The following is a 22,321-nucleotide window of genomic DNA, read 5'->3' on the forward strand; positions in this document are numbered from 1 at the left end:
TGGCGGTGCCCCCTGGGAAGAAGTGGTTGCTTGGAAGCCCTCAAAAGCAGCTGAGGGCACAAAGGCAACATTCATCCTCGGGGCTGGCAGGGACTGGCAGCAGGGCCGTGGGACAGGGGCAGGGCCCCAGGTTTCCTCCCATTTCCGGGAGGTTTTTCTCTTGCGGGGGGGGGGGGGGGGCAGTGGCATATGGAAGGGTCCTGGACAGCTCCTTGACAAACTCCCCATAGCCTTTACGAGGCACCAAGTCACTGTGCGACCTTGGGCCAAGCCCTATCCTGTGTTCTCTTTGATGAAACTGGAAGAGGTTGGCCGCGGGGCACCTCTGTGCGTGAAGTCTAAGATGCCGGTACTAACTAGGTTGGCTTACTTTCCGAGAAAAGAGCCCTCCTCCCTCAGGCAACCCAGACCCTTGCCCCTCAGAGGGAAAGGGCATGACCAGGCTTTGCCTTGGCACCTGGGCAGAGAGGGACCTATCTACTTCATTCAAGTTCAGAGGCTGGCCCTTCTGCCCCAAAGTCTTAATCTCTTCGGTTGCACTGGATCAGAACTGGTGGGGTCCAGCCCCAATGTTCAGAGGCTCCACAGCCAGGCAGTTTCTTATTTATTCTAGAGTGTAGCAGCAGATGTGGCTGCTGTGGGTGGTTTGTTGGTTTTTTTTCCATGTCAAGTGTACTGCTGACCTGCAGGAGAAGTGTGGTGGACATGGGTTTGGTGGTGCTTAAACCAGGGGCTAGGTAAGGTGACCTCCCTTTGCTGTTTAGATGACCATTGCCCTAATGCTGGGAGCTGCTTTGGGGGGATGGGAGGGTCTGGCCAGACTTGCCTGACCTAAGGCAAAGGGCAGAGGTGGCCAGCCCTCATTGGTCCCCTCTGGGGATGCCCTATAGGTCAGTGACCAGGTAAAGATCATTGCTGAGGCAGGAAGCTTGGGAAGAGCAGCAGGGGGCCTGCTCACCACTGGGTAGTGAGAGATTGGAGTTAGGTGTGGCTGCCCCTTGGGGTCACTGTCCACCTCACTTGGTGGCTCTCGAAGTATGTTTCCTTTTGTGGCTACCTGCTGGAGCTGTCCCCTCCATCTGGGTTGCCCATCTCCCTCCTCCCTCCGTCTGCTGCTTTTGTGGTCTTTCAAACTCAGCTCAGTCATTTGAGACTACCCCCTTCCTTCCCTCTGCTCCCCACTCTGTTACCAAGGGGGTGGGCAGACTGCCCAGGGAAGAGCCTGGGATCTGGACTCAGATTTGCATCCCAGCTGTTGGGTATGTTGCCAAGCCTCTTTATACTTTCATCTCTTGTCCATAAAACAGGACAGTGACACCTCTAGGGGCCCTGAGTGACATGGAAGAGACAGAGCCTAAACCAGTGCCATGCACAGAACAGGTGCTAGGTACAGATGGCACACAACTGAGGCTTGACCAGAGCGCACACCATCTATCACTATTAGCTGGGAACACACCCACTTGCCCACCAGATGAGTGTGGAGACATGCTTCTAAGTGAGGCACGGCAGTGTCCTAGTCACTTTCTGTGCCCCGTCTCCTACCCAGCACTCATGGCAACACAGCCTACAACCTCACTCAGCCAGCGGCTACAACAGTATGTAAAGGAGGGTTCAGGCAGAGGCCCCCCATGGAGGGCCACTCTGGGAAGAGTGAGGCAGGGGAACTCCCACTCATCCAGCTGTCTCTCCCTATAGTTTCGTGAAAATGTCCAGGACGTGCTGCCCACCCTGCCCAATCCAGATGACTACTTTCTCCTTCGATGGCTCCGAGGTGAGGGAAGAGGGATTGTGGGGGGCTGGGGCAGGGGCATGTTTGTGTCCTCTGGAAACCTTGGCAAGCTGAGACAAAAAAAAAAAAAATGGCTGGCACCCCCCCACACACACACACACACCTCCTCCTTGAGACCTTCTATAGGATATGAAAGCTCAGAGAGGTAAAGGGACTTGCTGGGTGAGCTATAGTCAGAAAGAAGACTCAAACCTCTGGGTATGGACTGTTAGAGTCCTTTTTCATCTACCCTGTCAATCTGCTCTGCAGACAGATGAAGGAAAATCTAGGCCCAAAAAGGCCCCACTATGTGGTAAGATGGAGGCAGAGCTGAGATTAGAACCAGGGTCCTGGTCCTGTCAGCTTGAATGAAGGGCACTGTGCATGGGGACTGAGGAGGGTGCCCCCTCCCCTCCACAGGCCAGGGTCTTGAGTTCTAGTCCCAGCCACGTGCTAGCTTGGCTGTGACACCTGGGCTAAGGTCACAGTTATCTAGGCTCCTCCTATGAGATGTGGATTAGACTCAGTGCCCAGATTTTTTGCAAGCTATGGCAAGACAAGGTCTGTTTGTGTTATGATGGGAACATGTTGTTGCTAGTATCAAGATCAGACTCAACCTCTACTCCTTGTACCTTTTTGTCCTCTTCCCTCTCCTTACCCGTCATCCGAGGCATGTGCCACCTTCCGGGCTCTTCTGACGCATGTTCATTTTTCTCTGTAGAAACTTTATTACCAGACATTTAACAGAGAGAGAGAGACAGAGAGAGAGAGAGAGAGAGAGAGAGAGAGAGAGAGAGAATAGAGCCGGGAGGTGGTGGCGCACGCCTGTAATCCCAGCACTTGGGAGGCACAGCCAAGCAGATCTCTGTGAGTTCGAGGCCAGCCTGGTCTACAGAGTGAAATCCAGGGCAAGCACCAAAACTACACAGAGAAACCCTGTCTTGAAAAACCAGAGAGAGAGAGAGAGAGAGAGAGAGAGAGAGAGAGAGAGAGAGAGAGAGAGAGAGAGAGCACTCTACTGTATTTGACTAGCTGTGCTCTGTTGTAAATGTTAGAGTTCAAGGCCTGCCTTGAGACTTCTCTGCAGACACACTCACACATCTCCCATCTTGGGAAGACTTAATCGATAAAAAAGATGTAATTTTTGCTTTCCAGAAATTTAATAAAGCTGGCATATCCTTGAAGGCCAGCTAGCAACACCCCAGGACAGGTGTACCCAGGAGAGCCATGTGGGGCTCATGGTCCCCTGGAAGCATCACCTGTTCACCCTTACCCCACCTCCCTGTAATCTGACCCTCTCCCAGCCCACCTGGAGAGGGTGGAGGGTAGTGTGGGGGTGGCAATGAAGTCTGTCTATGCTGGAGGAAATTTTGGCCTAACATTTGCTGAAAGGCTACAGCTAGAAGCAGGTGGGTGGAAAGAGTGGGAAGGAGTAGCCTCCTTAAAGGGCCAGCTGCAAGATGATCCAACCAGCTATGGAGCGGCTGCTAGAAGGAAGGGGCCTGGGAGAGGCCCATTGGACAGCTCCACAGCTCTGCTTTATTTAGGCACAGGCCAGTGTGAGGTCTTGGCGGCTGGTCTCCCAGACACAAAACTTTTACCATCAGAGTCCTGGGATGGGAGAAACCATTTGCATAAGGCTTGATAGTTTAGTCAGGGCCCACATTGGGCACCAGCTCCACACTCATAGGATGGCAATTTCCATTTTCCAGAGGAGAAAACTTAGGCTCATATAGGGTGAGGGACTTACCTGAAGGCACAAGGAAATGGAAAGCCCAAATTAAAGTGGAGCCCAGGGCTCTGGATTCCTAACCAGCACCTTTTCCAGTAAGCCATGGACTCCTTCCCAGTGAATTGCTCCTGAGGCCAAACATTGCTTCGTAATTATTTTTGAGCTGCTGAGGATCAAACCCAGGGCCTGGGGCATGCCAGGCAAGCATTTTACCGCTGAGTTACACTCCCAGTTTCAAACTCTGCTTCTGAGAGCAGAGGAAGTTTCCCCTCTGTAATTCATTTGTGCCTCACATTCTCTGGGCAGGAGCTCTGGCCTACTCAGATCCTATTATGAATTTGAATTGGGGTTTTGTTGCCTTAAAAAAAAAAGCACACCCCCCCACCCCATTGATTCTAAAGGAGTCCTTTGCAGTAGAATGTGGTGTGAGCTTGGGGTTCAGTTCTCTGCTGACCCTCCCCAGCAGGCACACAAGTGCCCACTGCCTCTCTCTGGCTGAAAGTGAGATCTGGGTACCCCAGCAAGGAAGGCCAGTGAGCAAGACAGAATAGAGGAGCCCTGGGAGAGAGGTGAGCATAACTGAGTGAGCTGCAGCTTACAGGGCTACGGTATGGGTAAACCAGAGCCTACCCTGGCTGTTCCTGGGCCAGGTTATTGTGCAATACCCCGTGCCAGGCTTTCAGCTGCTTCTGAGCAGGGCGGCAGGAGCCTAGAAAGACCTGACTCAACAGACATGGTGGGGAAGACCCTGAATGTTGGACCTTGGCAGTTAGGGTTAACTGAAGAGTTTGTCCCAGATAAGGGCACTCGGTTTACTACTCCTGGATCCCTGTTCTTATGGAGATAAGGGCTCTCTTCTCTAGAGGGTTGTCCTCTGTTACAAAGGACATTCAGTTCTAGCTTCTTCAGTGGTCTGGTCGGGCATATGCAGTATCTCGTAAACACACAAGACGGGAGAGCTGAGATGAAGACCCACATTAAATTCCTCTAACAGCTGCCCTGGGCTGCTGGTGGCACAGGAAGGGTGGCAGAGAGGAAACGCCTAAGCCCAACTTGCCAGAGTGGCTGTTCAGATCTGCCAGAAAGGAGCTGGCATGCATAGTAGTGGTGGCCTGGCCAACCCTTTCTCATGTTTTTAAGAAGTATTTTAAAATGTGTAGTGGTCGTGGGGAGGATAGGGGAGAGAGATTGGGGTGGGCAGTGCATGCCACAGTGCACACGTGGGGGTGAGAGGATGGCTGTGGGGTTACCTGCCTTTGCACAGGTTCTGGGGAGCAAACTCAAACTGTTGTCAGGTCACCAGGCTCACACAGCAGCTCCTCGACCCATGGAACCATCTTTTTTTTTTTTTTTTTTTTAATTTAATGGTTTTTTTTTTTTTTAAGGTATGGGTGCTGTCTGCACATTTGCCTGCATACCAGAAGGGGGAATCAGATCTCATAGATAGTTGTAAGCCAACATGTGGTTGCTGGGAATTGAACTCAGGTCCTCTGGAAGAGCAGCCAGTGCTCTTAACCATTGAGCTGTCTCTCCAGCCCACTGACTGTACCATCTTACTGACCATTTTCTTTTCTTTCTTTCTTTCTTTCTTTCTTTCTTTCTTTCTTTCTTTCTTTCTTTCTTTCTCTCTCTTCCTTCCTTCCTTCCTTCCTTCCTTCCTTCCTTCCTTCCTTTCTTTTTTTGGTTTTTTTCGAGACAGGGTTTCTCTGTAGTTTTGGAGGCTGTTCTGGAACTCGCTTTGTAGACCAGGTTAGCCTCGAACTCAGAGATCCACCTGCCTCTGCCTCCTGAGTGCTGGGATTACAGGTGTGCGCCACTACCACCCGGCTTTGTTTTCTTTCTTAAGGTAACATTTCAATATGTAGCCCAAGTTATCATGACCTTCCTATACCGCCCAGGCTGACTTCAAACTTGAGACCCTGGTGTCTCAGCCTACCAAGCAACCACACCCAGGCCTGCTTACCCAGGCACTGCACCTAGGCTTGGTCAGACCTTTAGACAAACCATCCTGACTCAGATGGAGGACTGGACTTCTCGAATGCAGAGTTAGGGAGTATGCTCCCCTTCTCCCAGAGAGCAAGGATGAAGAGACATCTGCCAACCCAAAGGGCAGCCTGTATGTTCAGTTCCAGGGCTATCAGCAGATCTAGATGCCAATTAAATCCACGGAGGATGTACAATCAGGAGTGATACATGACCTATGAACACAGGTCAGAGGCCAAACCCATCAGAATCTCAGTAACTCTTTAAATGATGGAATGAAACAGGACAACTTGTTGGGGTGGGTCCAGAGGTGAAATGTGAGAAGGAAAGGATGCAGTAAAGGGCCTGCCTCTCTTTCTATGCAGGAATTGGAGGCTTAGCCAGAGCACAGGTGTGAGGGATTTGGGGTTTCAGTTGACTCTAAGCTCCACCTGAACTAAAGGTGTGACTGTTGCCAAGGAAGTTCTTAGGACTTATTGGAAAAGGGGCAAACAACACCTGAGCTTCACCTAGAGGGGCCTGGACCAGGGGGGACAACATCCAGAGGGAAGTGATTAGGATGTTTGTGGAGCTGAGTGTGAGAAACGAAGGCTCTCAAGGCTCTCCAAATAACAGGCACCACAATGGAAGGGCCGGCCCAGGAGGGCAGCAGAGAATTCACGTTTGGGAAGACTACTGCATGATGGGAGATAACCTGTTCTTGGGGCGCCTCTGGAGTAGGCTGCCACTTACAACAAATGAGTGCAGACGGCAGCTCCCGTTACCTGCAAGTGGCCTCGGGGGACAGTGGAATCTTGGGTTCAGATTTGAGGACAACTTGTTGGGGTGGGTCCAGGTAAACGGACTCAAGGACCCACTGTGCTCCTTTCAGGAATGTATGGGTCTTTTAGAGAAATGTCAGGGTCACCTAGAGGCATACCGACTCCTCTACCTCTCCAGGACTTTTGGCCAGCTCTGCCCAGCTCCTGGGGCAGCTATGTTCAACTTTGAACCGTGGGTCAGTTTCTCAGGGATGGATGTTATATTGTGGAGGAGATATATTTTGTCCTTGTGGGGAATGGCCAGTTGATAAAAGGATCCAGGGTTCATTTTCTCTGAGATAAGAGATTACCTGATTATCTATCAGAATACTCTGACCTCAGGCTTGAAATGCTGCCTACTCCCAACTGCTTTGAACTTGACCTGTCTACCCCACAAACCCAGGGCTATGGTGTTTTACAAATCTGGCAGTTGGCTGGGGGAACCCACGAGGGGACTTGGCCCCAGCCTGGGAACAGGTCCTTAGACACGCAATCTGATGGCCACCCCCGGTCATGCTTTTGTTCTAGCCCGAAGCTTTGACCTGCAGAAGTCGGAGGCCATGCTCCGGAAGGTGAGTTTTCTGCCGCGGTTCCTCCAGTCAGAGCCACTTTTTGCCTGGACTTCTCCTGCCTACCCACCACCTGCCCCATCATAGGTTTTGGTTTGTGTGACACAGCTATTAGCCAACAGTTGTTGCTTTATCCCCGAGGGACAAAGTGCACTTCCTTCCCTGGAAACATTGGGCTTTCCTACGTCCTCACCAGCTGGGAGTGATATTTTGCTGAGATAGTGGAAGAAACTGGGGCCTCCTTTTCCACTTTCTGTCCAGTTCCTTCTAGGGGTCATCTGTGGCGATCACCTATTCATTCTTATTCGATAACCCCCTACCACCACACACCTGTTCTTCCACCTTGTGCTCCCTACATCTTTGTGTATTTGCAGCATGTGGAATTCCGGAAGCAAAAGGACATTGACAACATCATCAGCTGGCAGCCACCAGAGGTGAGGACAAATTATCCCACTCCATCCCTGTGTAAGGATGCCTATTAGACTCACAGTCTGTACCCTGGTCCACTGGACTGGGAGCCTCAGACAGGTCTGACAATGCCAGAGGAGTCACTATAATTCCAAAACAGGTATCTCTCGGCATCCAGGGGAGGATGTGAAGGGAGAGACTTGTGAACCAGAGGAAGGGATGGATGTCTTAGGCCTGTCCTCAAGGTGCTTTTACTATGTCTTGGCCAGGTGATCCAACAGTATCTGTCAGGCGGCAGGTGTGGCTATGACCTGGATGGCTGCCCAGTCTGGTACGACATCATCGGGCCTCTGGATGCCAAGGGTCTGCTATTCTCCGCCTCCAAGCAGGACCTGCTCAGGACCAAGATGAGAGACTGTGAGCTGCTTCTGCAGGAGTGTGCCAACCAGACCACAAAGGTGGGTGGTCTGTCTGCCATAGAGAGCAATTTGATCATGGTGGAGAAGTTCAAGGAGAAGCAGAAACGTCACACAGGGAGAGAAGCACCAGTCTACCTGTCTCGGGGTTTGGGTTTCATGGATCTGAAATCTCAAGGTTTTAGATGAACGTGTCACCAATCCATCTGTTTTCTTGTTCTCTTCTCCCCTCTCTCCTTCTCCCCTTTCCTCCCTCTCTCCGTTCCTTTGACTGGAGATTGAACCCAGGGCCTTGTGCATGTAGGCAAGTGATCTCTACCCTACCACTAAACTATACCCCGTCTTGTCACACTTTAATTTTGCTAAGTAAAAACTTAAAATAACCATCCAGTATTGCCACGATGAATCCCCCAAACTACAGGAATGGTAGATAGGAAAGATCTGAGAATAAAAAGCAGTTCTTTACACCAAAGACACTTGGCTTAATAAAAACTTCACTAGGGTGAGGGCTGGAGCTCAGTGGGTACAACACTTACCCTGCACACCCTGGGCGGAGTTGAGTGGTATACTACACCTGTAATCCCACAATTCACAGGTCTGAGACAGAAGGGCCTTGAATTTGAAGCTAACCTGGGCTATATAGTTAGACCTTAAAAACAAACAAAAGAAAGCAAAAAATTAGCTGGGCGGTGGTGGCCCACACTTTCAATCCCAGCAGAGGCAGAGGCAGGCAGATCTTTGTGAGTTCAAGGCCAGCTTGGTCTACAGAGTGAGTTCCAGGACAGCTGGGGCTGTTACACAAAGAAACCCTGTCTTGAAAAAGCAAAACAAACAAAAAAGAAAACAAAAACTATAAATGACTACAGCTGGAGATGTCACTCAGTGACGGGCAGTCACCTAGCACAGGCAAAGTGCCTAGGTTTAATTCTCAGTACCACAAAAGACCAGAAAGACTAAGAAAACCACCTCACTGCGTTGTTACTACTTCTCTTGTTTCTGTGGGGACCAGTGAGATCTTGTCTTGCACTAAACTACCCTTGGGCAGCAATGGGGGGTGAGGGGTGGGGGGTAGTCCTGGTATAGATGAACCCAGAATCCCTGCTCCTCCAAGTTTATTTCAAGACATTAGGCTGACAATTCCCTGCTAAGAAAAAGGCTGAGGGGCTGGAGAGATGGCTCAGCAGGTAAAAGGATTACCAGCAAGCCTGAGAACCTGCACGGTGGAAGGCGAGAAACAACTTCTTCCCCAAGTTATCTTTGGAGCTGCACACTCCCACTGTGGCATGTACACACACACACACACACACACACACACACACACACACACACACACACACACGAGAAGAGGGGAGGGAGGGAGGGAGGGAGAGAGAGAGAGAGAGATATGAGAGATGTATTTTTTAAAAAAGAAAGGAAGGAGTGAGGACCAAGCTGGAGCCATCCCTTGCGCCACCCCCCCCCCCCCTTACCTCCACCTCCAACCCCTACCCCGCAGTTGATGGGTTAAAGTATGGGGACATCTCAGCACCATTATTTGCAGATGTTCACAATAGAGCCCACTCAGTACAGAACCTCTGAGAAGCTGGGGACACAAAAGGGGTTCAACCTGATGCTTCCTTAGAGCTTAGGTAGAATGGAGCATCTATGCCTGAGGGAGGGATGGTTTAGGCCCATATGAAGGCTGCCCAGGGAGCAGACAGTGATTGACAACAAGACAGAGACCATCAGGAGAACCCGCAGGACAGGGAGGACCTCAGATGTGACTTGAGCCACCCTGGTGATTCGCCAAATGAGAACAGTTTGTCTAGGTCACAGTTCCACCCTAGATGACATCTGCATCTGAAAAGCCCTCTGCTGCTTGCTCTGTTTGTACCGTGCAATCACTGGCCCTGAATTCAGTGAGCTCTCCAGCAGGCCAGTGATCATCTTCCGCTGTCTGTTCCCTGTAGCTGGGGAAGAAGATAGAGACCATCACCATGATTTATGACTGTGAGGGACTCGGCCTCAAGCACCTCTGGAAGCCAGCAGTGGAGGCCTATGGAGAGGTAAGAGACAGGAAGTGGAGGCGGGAGGGACCGCTCAGCTAGGCTGACTCAGGAAACAAGGGCACCGTGGTGGCCTGGAGGCCTGAGCTACTGAAACTAGACCTGGTTTTTTGTTTGTTTGTTTGTTTCTTTTTTTTTTTTTTAGCTGAGGTTTGAACCCAGGGCCTTGCACTTGCTAGGCAAGCACTGTACCACTGAGCTAAATCCCCAACCCAACTAGACCTGTTTTGCTTCCACAGTTTCTCTCCATGTTTGAGGAAAATTACCCGGAAACACTGAAGCGTCTGTTTGTGGTTAAAGGTAAGCTGGGAATTTCTGGTGATGAACCAAATGAGAACAAGAGACCCAAACCATTACCTGGGGGCAGACTGAGTGAACAGTGAGCCAAAGGAGAGACCCAAGGACCTGTTCAGGAGCCTGACCTTGACCTTAACCTTGACCTGTACGGATGCTTTAGCGTTCCCAGAGCATTTGAGCCACCTGGCCCAATAGCATTCAGGTTGGTGATGCCACAGGAGGAGACTGGTTGGCCACAGCCCTTGTACAGGCTGGGGGCTAGACTTCAGACGTGCCTGGCTGAGCTGCCCCGTGTGCAGAGGTGGGTGGTGGATGATGCTATCCGCACCTGAGTTACTCTTGCTCTCTGCTTCACATGGCCTTGTCTCTCTTCCAGCCCCCAAGCTGTTTCCTGTGGCCTATAACCTCATCAAGCCCTTCCTAAGTGAGGACACTCGTAAGAAGATTATGGTCCTAGGGGGTAAGTGGTCCCAATGTTCCACACTGGTGTGTGGTTCAAACTGGCTCTGGTGGTATGGTCACACCTCCAGGGCAAAGGCCCATCTTCTACTTTGGGAGTAGTTGGGACACAGTGGCAAGTGGAGACAGATCTGTGTCTTCTTGTGTTTCCGTCAGGACACCTTTGCTCACATACTCTAGAAGCGAGCACTGGGCTCCCCACGCAAATTCCAAGATGAATGGAATTCTAGCGCTTATCCTTAAGGGGCTTACAGTGTTACGGGGACAGACACTGGCGAGAGAAGGCTATGGGAGGAACCAGAGGGCACTGGAAAGAGCGTCAAGAGGGTGCGTGGAGATCATCTGGGGGCGAGTGGGAGCGGCTCCGCTTCCACAAACACCTTTTCTGTGCCAGATCCAGGACTCGGTGCCAGGCTGCCAGGATTATGAAAACAGTCCTTTGGCTAGCTGGGGGGAGGGGGCACTCAAACACGCTCCTCATCGTGATGAGATACAAGGAATAAAGGTAAACCACAGTGCACAGTCACACCTGGCAGCAACACTCATCCCGCCAGCGTTGAGGGGAGAGCCGTGGCCACCTAAGCCACATGGGACAAAGCAGAAAGAGGAGCACTGGGTGAAGACCTCCCTTAGGAAGGCCCTCTCGGGCAGTCGTCATGGAATGTGAGGCTGCAGAGGGAGCCAGGACCAGGTTGCACAGACACCAGGACACCACCGTGCTGAGAGGCTGGGGCATGACTCTTCAGGCCCCTGGGAAGCAGAGAAGTGCTTGGCAGGGGCGGGGAGTACCATGGTCAGATTTTCAATGGACTTGTTTGTACTCAGCAGCGAAAGTCCATGGAAGCCAGATGCCAGTTTTCACACCATGCTGTTGCCCATGCAAGGGCTGGTGTGAGCTGAGGCAGCGGCGTCAGGGAAAAGAAGGAAAGGCTGAACTTAAAACCTGCCTAGGAAGCCGAACAGCAGAGTCCAACTGGCTGCAGAGAGGAGGTTAAAATGAATAGAGGCTGACTGTGCGAGACCTCCTGATGTTAAGGATCCAAGTTCAAGTAGAGGCAGAACAAGAGGAGCCCCTGGGGACAGTGAGACGTGATTAGTGAGGCTGGCAGAGGAGTGGGGAGAGGGCCAGAGCACAGGGAACGCTTGACCCCAGACCAGCCTACTGGAGACAGGGAGTGGACTGACGGGCTACAGAGGTGGACTGGGACAGGCTCTGGGTTGAACTGGCAGTCGTAATAGTGATTCTGAAGGTGCCTGCGGGGCTGCCTTTACGTAACACGTTGCATGTGGCAATTTTGGTTTTCTTCTTTTCTTTACCTTTGGGCTAAGACAAAGTGAGAGTGGTAACTTTGGACTGGGAAGGTGGTGAATGTCTATTTCCCCAGCACTTTGGAGGTGGAGGATCTCCAGTTCCAGGTCTGTATGGGCTACACTCTAAGTTCAAGGCCAACCCAGGTTACACAGTGAGACACTGTCTCAAAACGACAGTGTGGGCTGGCTCCACAGGTTATACAAGGCTGATGACTTGAGTTTGATCCCTGATTCTACAATGGAAGGAGAGAAATAATCCCCAAAAGTTGTTCTTTAGTTTCCACAAATGCATCACCCCACACACACACACACACACATCATACACACATGTAATAGTGATAAAAAATTAAAAGAACAAAAATGCATTTTAAGATACCTCAGGACCAGGGATGCAGGTTGCAACTAGACAGTGAATTCTAGGCCAGCCTGGGTTACACAGTGAGACCCTATTCATTCATTCATTCATTCATTCATTTATGGTTTTTCAAGACAGGGTTTCTCTGTAGCTTTGGAGCCTGTCCTGGACTAGCTCTGTAGGCCAGGCTGGCCTCGAACTCACAGAGATCCATCTGCCTCTGCCTCCAGAGTGCTGGGATTACAGGTGTGTGCCACCACCTCCCGGCCAAGACTCTATTTTAAACAAAAGGATGTCAGGTCTTCCGTACTGAAGCCCAGCTTTGGCTGTGGCAGATGCTGCTCTGTGCAGGATAGGAAGACCTCTCTTGATTTTCTCCCAGCTCTCCAGCTCAGCTGGGAGAAGAAATAGCAAAATGAGAGCAGTAGGTTTTTTTGGTTTTTGGTTTCTCTGCTGCTACCACCCACCAAGTGCATGAGGTGGTTTGGTTCCCTGGCAGCAGAGCTATGTAGGAGGTTCGGTCTGTTCTCCTTCCCACACTTAAAATTCTTTCAACCAAATGTGCCTTGGGCAGACTGGGTAGAAACAAAACCTCCAACAGAGGAGGGATCAAAGTTACTCCAGATTGGTCACTGGAGTTTAGCAGTGCCAATGAAATCACCCCAAGGCTCAGGCGCTGTGTTCTCAAGGGTCACGTGGTTTGGGAACCCTTAAACACCCGAGGGTTGGCAGACACAGGACAGTCAGTGTTCCAGTCATCTATGCAGAGGGCACTAGGCTAGTCCCTGGCCTGGCGCTGCTGGGTATAGATGGTCTACATAGTCAGCATGGTTTCCGGCACTAAAGCATTGCTCTAGTGTAGCAGGAATCAACAGTTTTTATTAATAAAATCAAACCCGAGGCCAGTTATTGGGGTGAACGCTGGAAGATCAGAGAAGCAGAACAAGCCACAGCTACCTCACCTCGCCAGTTCCTCAGCTGATCCTGTTTCCTCAGCTGATCCTTATCCAGAATGAATCTCAGCTGAACTGCTGCTCCAAAGCCTGAAAGCTTAACCAGCCAAATGCTGCTAGTTTCTGGTCTTCACGCCTTATGTATCTTTCTGCTTCCTGCCACCACTCCCTGGGATTAAAGGCGTGGGTCACCATGCCTGGCTGTTTCCAATGTGGCCTTGAACTCACAGAGATCCAGATGGATCTTTGCCTTAGGAATGCTAGGATTAAAGGTGTGTGCTACCACTGCCTATCTTCTATGTTTAATATTGTGGCTGTTCTGTCTCTGACCCCAGATAAATTTATTAGAGTACACAATATTTCAGGGAACACACTGCCACCACACACTAGGTTGGTATATCTTGGGGAAATGGTTCTTGGCACTCAAGAGGTAATTGCTCCAATCAGGGGAAGATTTGATTAGAAAAACAAACAAGCCAGGCAGTGGTGGCGCACGCCCTTAATCCCAGCAGTCTTGGGAGGCAGAGCTAGGCAGATAGATCTCTGTGAGTTTGAGGCCAGCCTGTTCTACAGAGCAAGATCCAGTACAGGCACCAAAGCTACACAGAGAAACCCTGTCTCAGAAAAACCAACCAAGTAAACAAACAAAACAACAACAACAGAAACCAGTCAACCAGCCCAAAACAACAAGAACAGAAGTGACGTTGGCTGGGTCAAGCCACGTCAGCCCATTTGAGGGGTCACTCTCCAGTGGGGTGCTCATTCAGCCAGTGTAGAAGATGGGAGTTCAACGTAACTGGATAAGAACCTGGGATTTAAGACGTCTCTGGCCCTACAGCATGCTCCTCTTCATGACCCGCCCTCTGCCCCCCACCCCATCCCATCTCTATCCGGCTTTTATTTGAATGTTTGTATGTTTCCTGGGTGTGGTAATATACTAATTTACAAAGTCCTCTCATGCATCCTCAATTCATTTAGCTGCCTTCACAGTCATGCACAGTAGGTAGCTCAGGAAGAAGCGGGTCCCTAAGGTTGCTGAGCTGGTGGTCAGTCACCATGACAGCAGCCCTGGATTTCTGAATCCTGGACCAGGTAGAGTTGTTCTCTGGGTAGGGGCTCTAACTCTGTGTAGTACTGTGTACGCACCAGTGCTCATGAAGTTCTCCATTTTCCTCCGAGACACAGTCGCACTATGGGGCCAAGGCTGGCCTCAAACTAACGGTTCTCCTGCTTGCAGCCCCTTGAGTGCCCAAGTGTACACCATGCCTAACCCATAATGCTTCCTTTGAAGGCAGGGCCAGCCTTTTCTGCCTCTTGAGGGCTGACCACCAGGTATGAAGTCCTGCCTAGTGACATCTTTCTGTCCTTCCCTCTCCTGCCAGCAAACTGGAAGGAGGTATTACTCAAACACGTCAGCCCCGAACAGTTGCCTGTGGAGTATGGAGGCACTATGACCGACCCTGATGGAAACCCCAAGTGTAAATCCAAGGTATGGGCCACCAGCCCGAGGTCAACGGGGAGAGTCTTCGCTCAGATGGGCACCCCAACTCACCCTGTGCTCTGTTCCTAGATCAACTATGGGGGTGACATCCCCAAGCAGTATTACGTGCGGGACCAGGTGAAGCAGCAGTATGAACACTGTGTGCAGATCTCCCGAGGCTCCTCCCACCAAGTGGAGTATGAGATCCTTTTCCCCGGCTGTGTCCTCAGGTAGGATCGGGTGCTTCCAGGGACCTGAGCTTGTCAGTGCCAGTGGCTGGGCTGGGGTGCAAGAAACCCAGTCGCCATGGACACACACACAGAGATGGATGTCCTCTGCAGGTGGCAGTTTATGTCGGAGGGATCAGACGTGGGTTTTGGGATTTTCCTGAAGACCAAGATGGGGGAACGACAGCGGGCAGGGGAGATGACAGAGGTGCTGCCCACCCAGAGGTACAATTCCCACATGGTTCCTGAGGACGGGACCCTCACCTGCAGTGAGCCAGGCATCTGTAAGTACCCGGGTCTTGGCAACACGTGAAAGCCATCACCTTTCTGCTTACGTCACACCTCTTCCTCAGTGCACTGGTCACCTCAGTGTCTAAATAGGAAGGGTACTAACTCTATGAGGTCACCTCCTGACAGAGGAGGGAAACTAGATTTGGAGAGATGCAGTGACTTTCTTAAGGGGGTCCGGATAGTTAACAGCAGGGTGGGACTCTCCCGTGATATTCCCAAGTAGAGGTAATTACCATCACAGGTAAGTACTGTGCTCAGAACACCTGCTTTTGGAAGCTGAGCATGGTGGAGCACACTTGTAATCTCAAGCAGGACTGCAAGTTGAGGCCAGCCTGGGCTGTACAGGCTTTGATCAAGGCTAACTAGGCCTGAGACAGCAGCCTGACATTTTTAAGGGATGCTTGTCCCCTAGAAGCCAGAGAGGCAGAGCTGACTGTGGGGGGTGTAAGGATCTCACAAGGCTCAGCATGCCCCCCCCCCCCATGACAGTCTTGAACACCCTGAGAACCACCCACCTCCAGGTTGACTAAAGAGCAGGTACAGGACATAAGACAGCAGCTTACACACAACAAAAGCACTTACAGGAGCTCATCTGGTATTGGTTAAAACCCCTTTAGACCCAGAATCCTACTTCTGAAATGTGTCCTACAGTAATCTTTACAAATACATAAAGCTAGGGGGACCAAGAAGCTCCTAGCAGCCCAGAAAGCCAGCTACACAGCACATGGCCATAAGAAGGTCCATCCATACAACAAAACACCATGAGGTCATGAAAGGAATTCTGGGAAATCCATGCTAATGAGGGTAATAGGGCTTACAGAGGGATTTCCCTTTCCTCTATTTCTGCACATATGGTTTACAGTGTTATGTAGTATAGTGGAAAAAGCATCAACACACTAGCTACGCACAAGCCAGGCAATTTCTAGTTTTCTTTCTGACAGAGCCAGGAGACCATGGGTAGAAAGGCGACAAGCAAGGGCATTACACTCAGGTCTGAGCTGGACTTGACCACTGGCTATGTGCGTGAACTTGGGCAAAGGGCTCAGCCTTCCTAAGTGTGTTTCCTGATTGCTGCAACTGGGATCTTAGAGATGCCAGATCACATGTGATAAGATCTGTGAAGCGATGGGTGTGATGCCAGAGACAGAGCATGCAAGTCGGCACCAGCAGCCATCATCATTACTATTATTAGGGCAACTAGGAGAGCAGGACTGTCTCCAGAGACCATGGGGCAAGACAGGAGAATCCCTGGGCTCGCTGCTGAGGCAGTACCGCTGAGGTGTCAGCACTAGCCCCACAGATATCTGCTTCTTCCTTCCCATCCAGCACCCTGTAGAGCTGGTGCTCCCACCCCACGGACACAGTGGGTGCAATCTGGCTCCCTGAGGAGCAGGATCACTCGTGATAGTGAGCAGCCAAGTCACAGGGGCGAGCACACTCTGGGCTGTACCGAGAACAAGGGTTGGCACAGCCCAGGCACTGTCATCCACAAAGGAGAAAGCGCTTTACACTCACAAGGTACTTTTCTTTAGCAGCTGAGGCACAGACAAGAGATGTTCTCTCTCCATATCACGTAGCTAACGTGGATGCCAAGAGAAGGTACTAGAGGCTCCTAGTCAGACTGTCTGAGAGAAAATTAAGACATTTATCCTTGCTGTGACAAGAGTCTCAGATCAAGGAAGTACTTCCTCAAAGGCCATGGAGGTAGCAGGAGGGCCCCAACGCTGTTTATCTGAAGGATAAACAGCCTTTTAATACAACCAGGATGGGAACTAGATCTTCCATTTATTTTAGTCCTTCTTGGATCTGTTCACCACAAGAACCCTCACCTGTCTGGGATCTGCTCATTCGATGGAGGAGCAGAGTCAGGCTACAGGATGAAATTCCCCTTCCCAGATGGAAAGGCAGCGAGGCAGGGTCAGAATCATTAGGAGGCAGGGTTGTTGAGACCAGGGCCTGGAGATCTAAGGATTGGGTAGAAGCTCACCTGTGGGAGGGCAGTGCCTCTGAGGACCAGGTAACCCCTGCAAAGTGGAGCATGATCACTGCGTAGAGAATTACACCTTTGGGTCCATCCGCTTCAAATGGTAGGAACACAGCCTTCCCTGGGCTTCTCTGCCCCTTGTTCAGGTGTATCGAGGGGAGGCCAACATTTGGGTGGGGTTCACCTCCCAATTACTTTCTGAGAGCCTACTGTGTGGAATGCTCACTGAAGGATGGAAAGAACAGAGAAAAGAATGAAATGAACTTTGAGCAGGATACAATGTGGACAGGAAGATCTGAGACACTGTAGGAAGGGGCCAGACAGTGCTGGGAGAAGAGACCCACTAGGCACCGATGCCTGCTGGCTGAGAATGTCTAGCTTTCCACCACCTCTCCCAGAGCGTTCCCAGCAAGTAGCTCTAAAGAACAGACTTGGCTTTCCCTCGCTATGACATGAGGGGAGTAGGCCAGTGCAGATTTCCTTCTGGGGTCTAGGAACTCCTCGGAGAAGTGGTTCTGAATCCTTCTTATAAATAATGTCTATTGTTCCCATGACTCACAGGTAATGTAACCCACCTACACATATAATTTTAAAACCGATTTACTCTATCTGTAATTTAAAAGAGAAACAAAAGGAAGTCAATTTGAATATAATAATTACGAGGCACCAAGGATTCAACCCAGGGCTTCCTGCATGCTAGGCAAGTGCTCTAACCCCAAGCCACAGACCTAAAATTTATACATTTCATTACACACATGGGAGGGCAAGATGACACCTATTCCCCTGTTTCCCCAAAGAACAGCATCTTTCCCTTTGGGACACTGCCTTTGATTCCTGAAGGTTCTCAAAGGGGCCAGTTACCCAACACATGTTGAGAAACCCTTGACTAGAGGGCCCCCGCAGACTCCATGAGCTTGTGAATACATGACTAGTATCACATTGAGCCATGCAGGCCCTGGAGCTACAGTGATTGCACTTCCCCTGTGCCTGTGCCTCCTACAAAGCCCTTCCTTGGATCCGAGGGCAGATATTCTGCTGAGCAAAGCATCTCAATCCTGGTCTAAGGAGATCAACGTACGATGAACTCTGGGTGCCCAGAGGAAGGGAGTGTGGGATCTGCAGGCCCTCTGGTAGAGGCGGGAAACAGATGACTGGCACCTGATGCCAGGGGAAAGGCGCAGGCGTGGTGCTGACTGCTGGCCTAAGGCAGTTCATCCTGGGGTGAGGGAAGGAAGAGGCCCGAGAAAGCAAGACAAGAGCATCGCAGAAGGGAGATGCAGGGGCTTCTGTGTTCATGCTTAGCTGTCTTGAAGGGGCATTTGAGGGAGGTGGGACAAGCTTGCAAAGAAGCGGGGCGAGAGTGAGAGCAAGCCTGTTCAGTTGCCAAGGCTGAGAAGCTGTCCCTGCCAACCGTGCCCTTGGTCTCTCCTAGAGGAAACCATAGCCAACAGCATTCTCGCCTGCCAGCCTACCAAACACTGTCCGTCCCTTTAGAGGCGCATTTCTATAACAAGCCTGGCAAGTAGTTGTACAGTCCCATCGGCAAGGGCCATGCCTGTTATTCGGTGAATGTTTGAAGAAAGTCTGACAGTGTGAAACTCACCACAGGATGTGAGAAAACCTTCCCTTTAGAACAGTGTCGTCGTTGTTCCCAGGTGCTAGCAGCAGAGGACCTCAAAGTGGAGACAAATAAAAAAGCTTTTCCCCTCAAAAAATTATTTTTACACACATATTAACAAAAATGTTACAAACTGTTCTGCAGCTTATTTTGGCTTCTGCATGTATCTTAGACATTTCCCCCCCAACCCCCCTCTTTGTCTATGTAGCTCAGCCTGGACTTAAACAGTATATAGCCAAGGCTGGTCTCAAACTCCCTTACCTCCCTCCCTAAGTGTTGGATTACAGGTGTGTACCCCGATGCCCAGCTAAGCTCTTTTTTTATATCAGAACAGTATTCCAGTATATGGATCACAAACTGTGTGGGCAACTCTCCTTTGATGAACAGCCCACCCTTTCATTATTATGGGCGGTATGCAGTGAGCACCCTTTGCCCCACTAATCTTCCTAGAGGGTAAGCACCTGGTTCACAAATTCGGCCGAGAAATGGAGTGGGCTGGGCTTCCCAGGGTTGAAAGCAGGCAGGACCATGGGCAGGAATGTAAACTAGAGGGTAAGTCCAACCCCACCGTTGCCTCACCGTGTGACATCAAACCCTGTTAGCTGATGCCAAGCAGGACTACTGCTGAATTCAGAGTTGTTGTTAGGAAGAGTGTGATCACACTTGTAGACTACAAACGCCGGACAGTATCATCACCACAACCGTGGCTGCTAACGTTATTCTGCTGGTCTAAGGAAGCCATGCCTTTGGGTCTTGAAGGCCTTTTTCTTCCAAGCTGTTACAGATATGAGTCTGTCACTCATCTCACTAGGCCTGTGCTGTGTCATACTTTATTTTTTTCACTTTGTGAACACATTGTCAACCCAGTTGAGACCGAGTTCCAGAAGGCCGAGGACTATTACACTACCTTCACCTCCATCTCCCACCACACGGTCTTGCTCAGTCAGTAAAAACCAGTCCCTTTTTACCATCCCTCACCTCCGGGAGGGAACTGCCTGAATGTTTCTTTTTCTGCTCCCTCAGATGTCCTGCGGTTTGACAACACCTACAGCTTCATCCATGCCAAGAAAGTCAGCTTCACTGTGGAGGTCCTGCTTCCAGACAAAGCCGCAGAGGAGAAGATGAACCAGCAGGGGGCGGCCACCCCCAAATAACAGCTCCTCCTGCAGCAGGCCTGCCCCCGCTCAGTTTCTTGTTAGTAGTCACTTTCCTACAACCTAGGAGCCCGAAGAAACTGGGCTGGAGGGAAGACTTCGGACCGCACAGGAGACTCCCAAAGAGGACAAATAGCTAGAGTGGGGTCCTTGTCACCAGACTACTAAGGGGTCTCCAGAGACTGTCTGAAATGTCTACCCTGGAGACTCGCCAACTTCATCTGTCCAGTGACAGCTGAGACAGGGAGGGGAAGGGTACCCAGGATGGCCGCAGGGCAGAACTTAGAAAGAAGGGAAGAGATTGGCATGTCACACTCAGGGAAGCCAGCTGCCGGGGCGACACTTGCTCCTAAATGAACATGGAACAAACCTCCATGATCATAATGATGGCTGCAAGGGAGCAGGCTGCTAAACACGTGATGGGAATCCAGAGCTCTTCCAAACTTTTTGTAAAAGGCTTGAGTTATCTTCCCCGCCCCCCAAGTCTCAGGGGTGACCCAAATCAGCACTGGGAGGCAAACGGAGAGCCTCTCTCTTCCCTTGAGAACCTCACCAAACTCCTGGGCCCCATGGCTGCCAGGGACCCAGAGTTTTGTGGGACTTTGGTACCTAGCCACTGTCGTCCAGTGGAAAAAGAGAAACGTTCCAAAAGCACAAGGGTAATGACCCTCAGGGATCACAGATCTGAAAGGGCCAAGGAGGCTGTGGGTGGGTCCTAGGCCTCTCGCGAAGGAAGGCGCCGCTTGAGCAACCCTACACAATGAGAAGCGGGCACTTCCCAGGCTGAGGCTCCCACAGTGCCTGAGAACCAGTCTCCTGACTGACCTGAGCGAAGGCTTGGCAGGCCCTTCTCTGTGGAGGCGTGTAGCGGCAGCAGTGGGTTCCTCTTGCCTGTGAACGCAAGCAGCCAGGGAGGGAGGCTGCCCGGGAAGGTGGCCATACGTCAGGCAAGCATATGAGCCAGGGGCAAGGGGCGGCCGCCAGCGACCTTGCAATAGCAGCTCTTGACCCTACACAACTTGCAAGCGAACGCCAGGTTATAGACTGCCCAGGATGCCGGAACGCGGCCCCAGGCCCTTGCGGGGACCCCCTTTCTCCTCGGAACGAGGCCCCGGGCCAGCCTGAGGTCTCATTTCACCAAGCAGCGGGAGCTCTCAGCAGGTGCAGGGCTCGCGACCAGAGAGCCGACGCTGCCCAGGACCTAGTCACCTATCTCAGGCGCATTTCCTGGCCTTGGTTTACAACGCTGTTAGGGACATTATCCAATGAATAAAACAAACTTCAAAGCAAAGGTCGTAGAATTCACTGCCCATCGCCGGCTTTCCAGCGGTCTCTTACACTAGACCCAAACTTGAACTTCTCAGAACCCGAGGGACGGACTCCTGCCGAGATGCGCGCGCACACCCACACAGAGGCGGTCTGTTCCTCTCCTCTCGCGTGAACTTTCCCCGAAGTCCCCTACCAAGTTGCCTTCTGATTGGTCCAGCTAGTGAGTGTCGTCCGCCATCTTTGTTCATGGTATGAAGATGCTCCCGACCGGCTTCACGGTCAGGGCGGAGACTCCGCCTTATTCGGTGGTTCCAGACGTGCCGGGTGGTTCGTCCGCGGGGACCGGCTGCGGCTAGCGTGTGCTGCGTCTGCAACGGGTACTAAATGGGAGGGAGGCAGGGGGATTAGCGTCACGTGGTTTTAGGGACCGTCTCCTAATTCCACTCCAGCACTGCCGGTGTTTCAGGGCCTGCAGACAGATCTACCTTACCCACCCGCGCCGGGGCCCTATGAGGACGCGGGCTGAAAACGGTGTCCTCCATAGGGAGTCGGGATCGACCTTTCGGATCTTTAGTCACCGGGTTAAAAAAAAAAAAAAAAAAGGAAAGAAAAGCTAAAAGAGCTGTACAGAAACACAGAAACCCTGTTTTTTGTTTTGTTTGTTTGTTTGTTTTGGAGCTGAGGATCGAACCCAGGGCTTAGCGCTTGCTAGGCAAGCGCTCTACCACTGAGCTAAATCCTCAACCCCAGAAACCCTGTTCTTAACCACCTGGAATTGTTGCAAAGATTTTTTTTTTTTTAAACTATGTAGCCCCGGCCAGGCCTGGAACTCCCTATAAAGACAATCTGGCCTCGAACTCATGTAATGCCTCCTGTTTCTGCCTCCTAAATTTGGGATTAAAAGCATTCACCACCATGCCTGACTTTGAAAAGATGTAAGATAATTTGTATTTATGTGTATGTGTGTGTGTCTCTGTATGAATGTATACCACACGTGTGTGGATGCCTGTGGAGGCCAGAGGTGTCAGATCCCCTGAAGGTGGAGTTACAGGTGGCTGTGAGCCACCTGCATAGGTGCTGGGAACCACGAGTCGTCTGGAAGCACTATTGGCCAGTGAGCCATCTCTCCAGCCTCATCCGCTTTGTTTTACTAACATGGACACTGGGGTTTGGAGAGGAGGTGGTTAACATCTACAAGGAGA

The 22,321-nt window shown here is 51.2% G+C and overlaps 1 protein-coding gene across 2 annotated transcripts in view; it reads left to right on the plus strand.

Moving 5' to 3' along the window:
* Nucleotides 1–21,141, plus strand: part of Sec14l2 (SEC14 like lipid binding 2) — a 21,506-nt gene extending 365 nt beyond the window's left edge. Inside the window, exons 2-12 of one of the 2 annotated variants that reach the window (XM_036201677.1) lie at nucleotides 1,696–1,771; nucleotides 6,812–6,855; nucleotides 7,227–7,286; nucleotides 7,530–7,718; nucleotides 9,626–9,721; nucleotides 9,961–10,021; nucleotides 10,395–10,478; nucleotides 14,479–14,585; nucleotides 14,667–14,806; nucleotides 14,918–15,087; nucleotides 19,720–21,141. In XM_036201677.1, the coding sequence (XP_036057570.1) occupies nucleotides 1,696–1,771; nucleotides 6,812–6,855; nucleotides 7,227–7,286; nucleotides 7,530–7,718; nucleotides 9,626–9,721; nucleotides 9,961–10,021; nucleotides 10,395–10,478; nucleotides 14,479–14,585; nucleotides 14,667–14,806; nucleotides 14,918–15,087; nucleotides 19,720–19,850 (1,158 nt within the window). In that variant the 3' untranslated portion in view covers nucleotides 19,851–21,141. Of the gene's footprint in view, nucleotides 1–1,695; nucleotides 1,772–3,937; nucleotides 4,070–6,811; nucleotides 6,856–7,226; nucleotides 7,287–7,529; nucleotides 7,719–9,625; nucleotides 9,722–9,960; nucleotides 10,022–10,394; nucleotides 10,479–14,478; nucleotides 14,586–14,666; nucleotides 14,807–14,917; nucleotides 15,088–19,719 lie in introns of those variants that run through there. The other variant, XM_036201678.1, reaches the window with a different exon arrangement.
* Nucleotides 21,142–22,321: the final 1,180 nt, after the last annotated feature.

The sequence above is a fragment of the Onychomys torridus genome, chromosome 10 (genome assembly GCF_903995425.1).
Source record: "Onychomys torridus chromosome 10, mOncTor1.1, whole genome shotgun sequence".
In the NCBI taxonomy this organism is placed as follows: domain Eukaryota; kingdom Metazoa; phylum Chordata; class Mammalia; order Rodentia; family Cricetidae; genus Onychomys; species Onychomys torridus.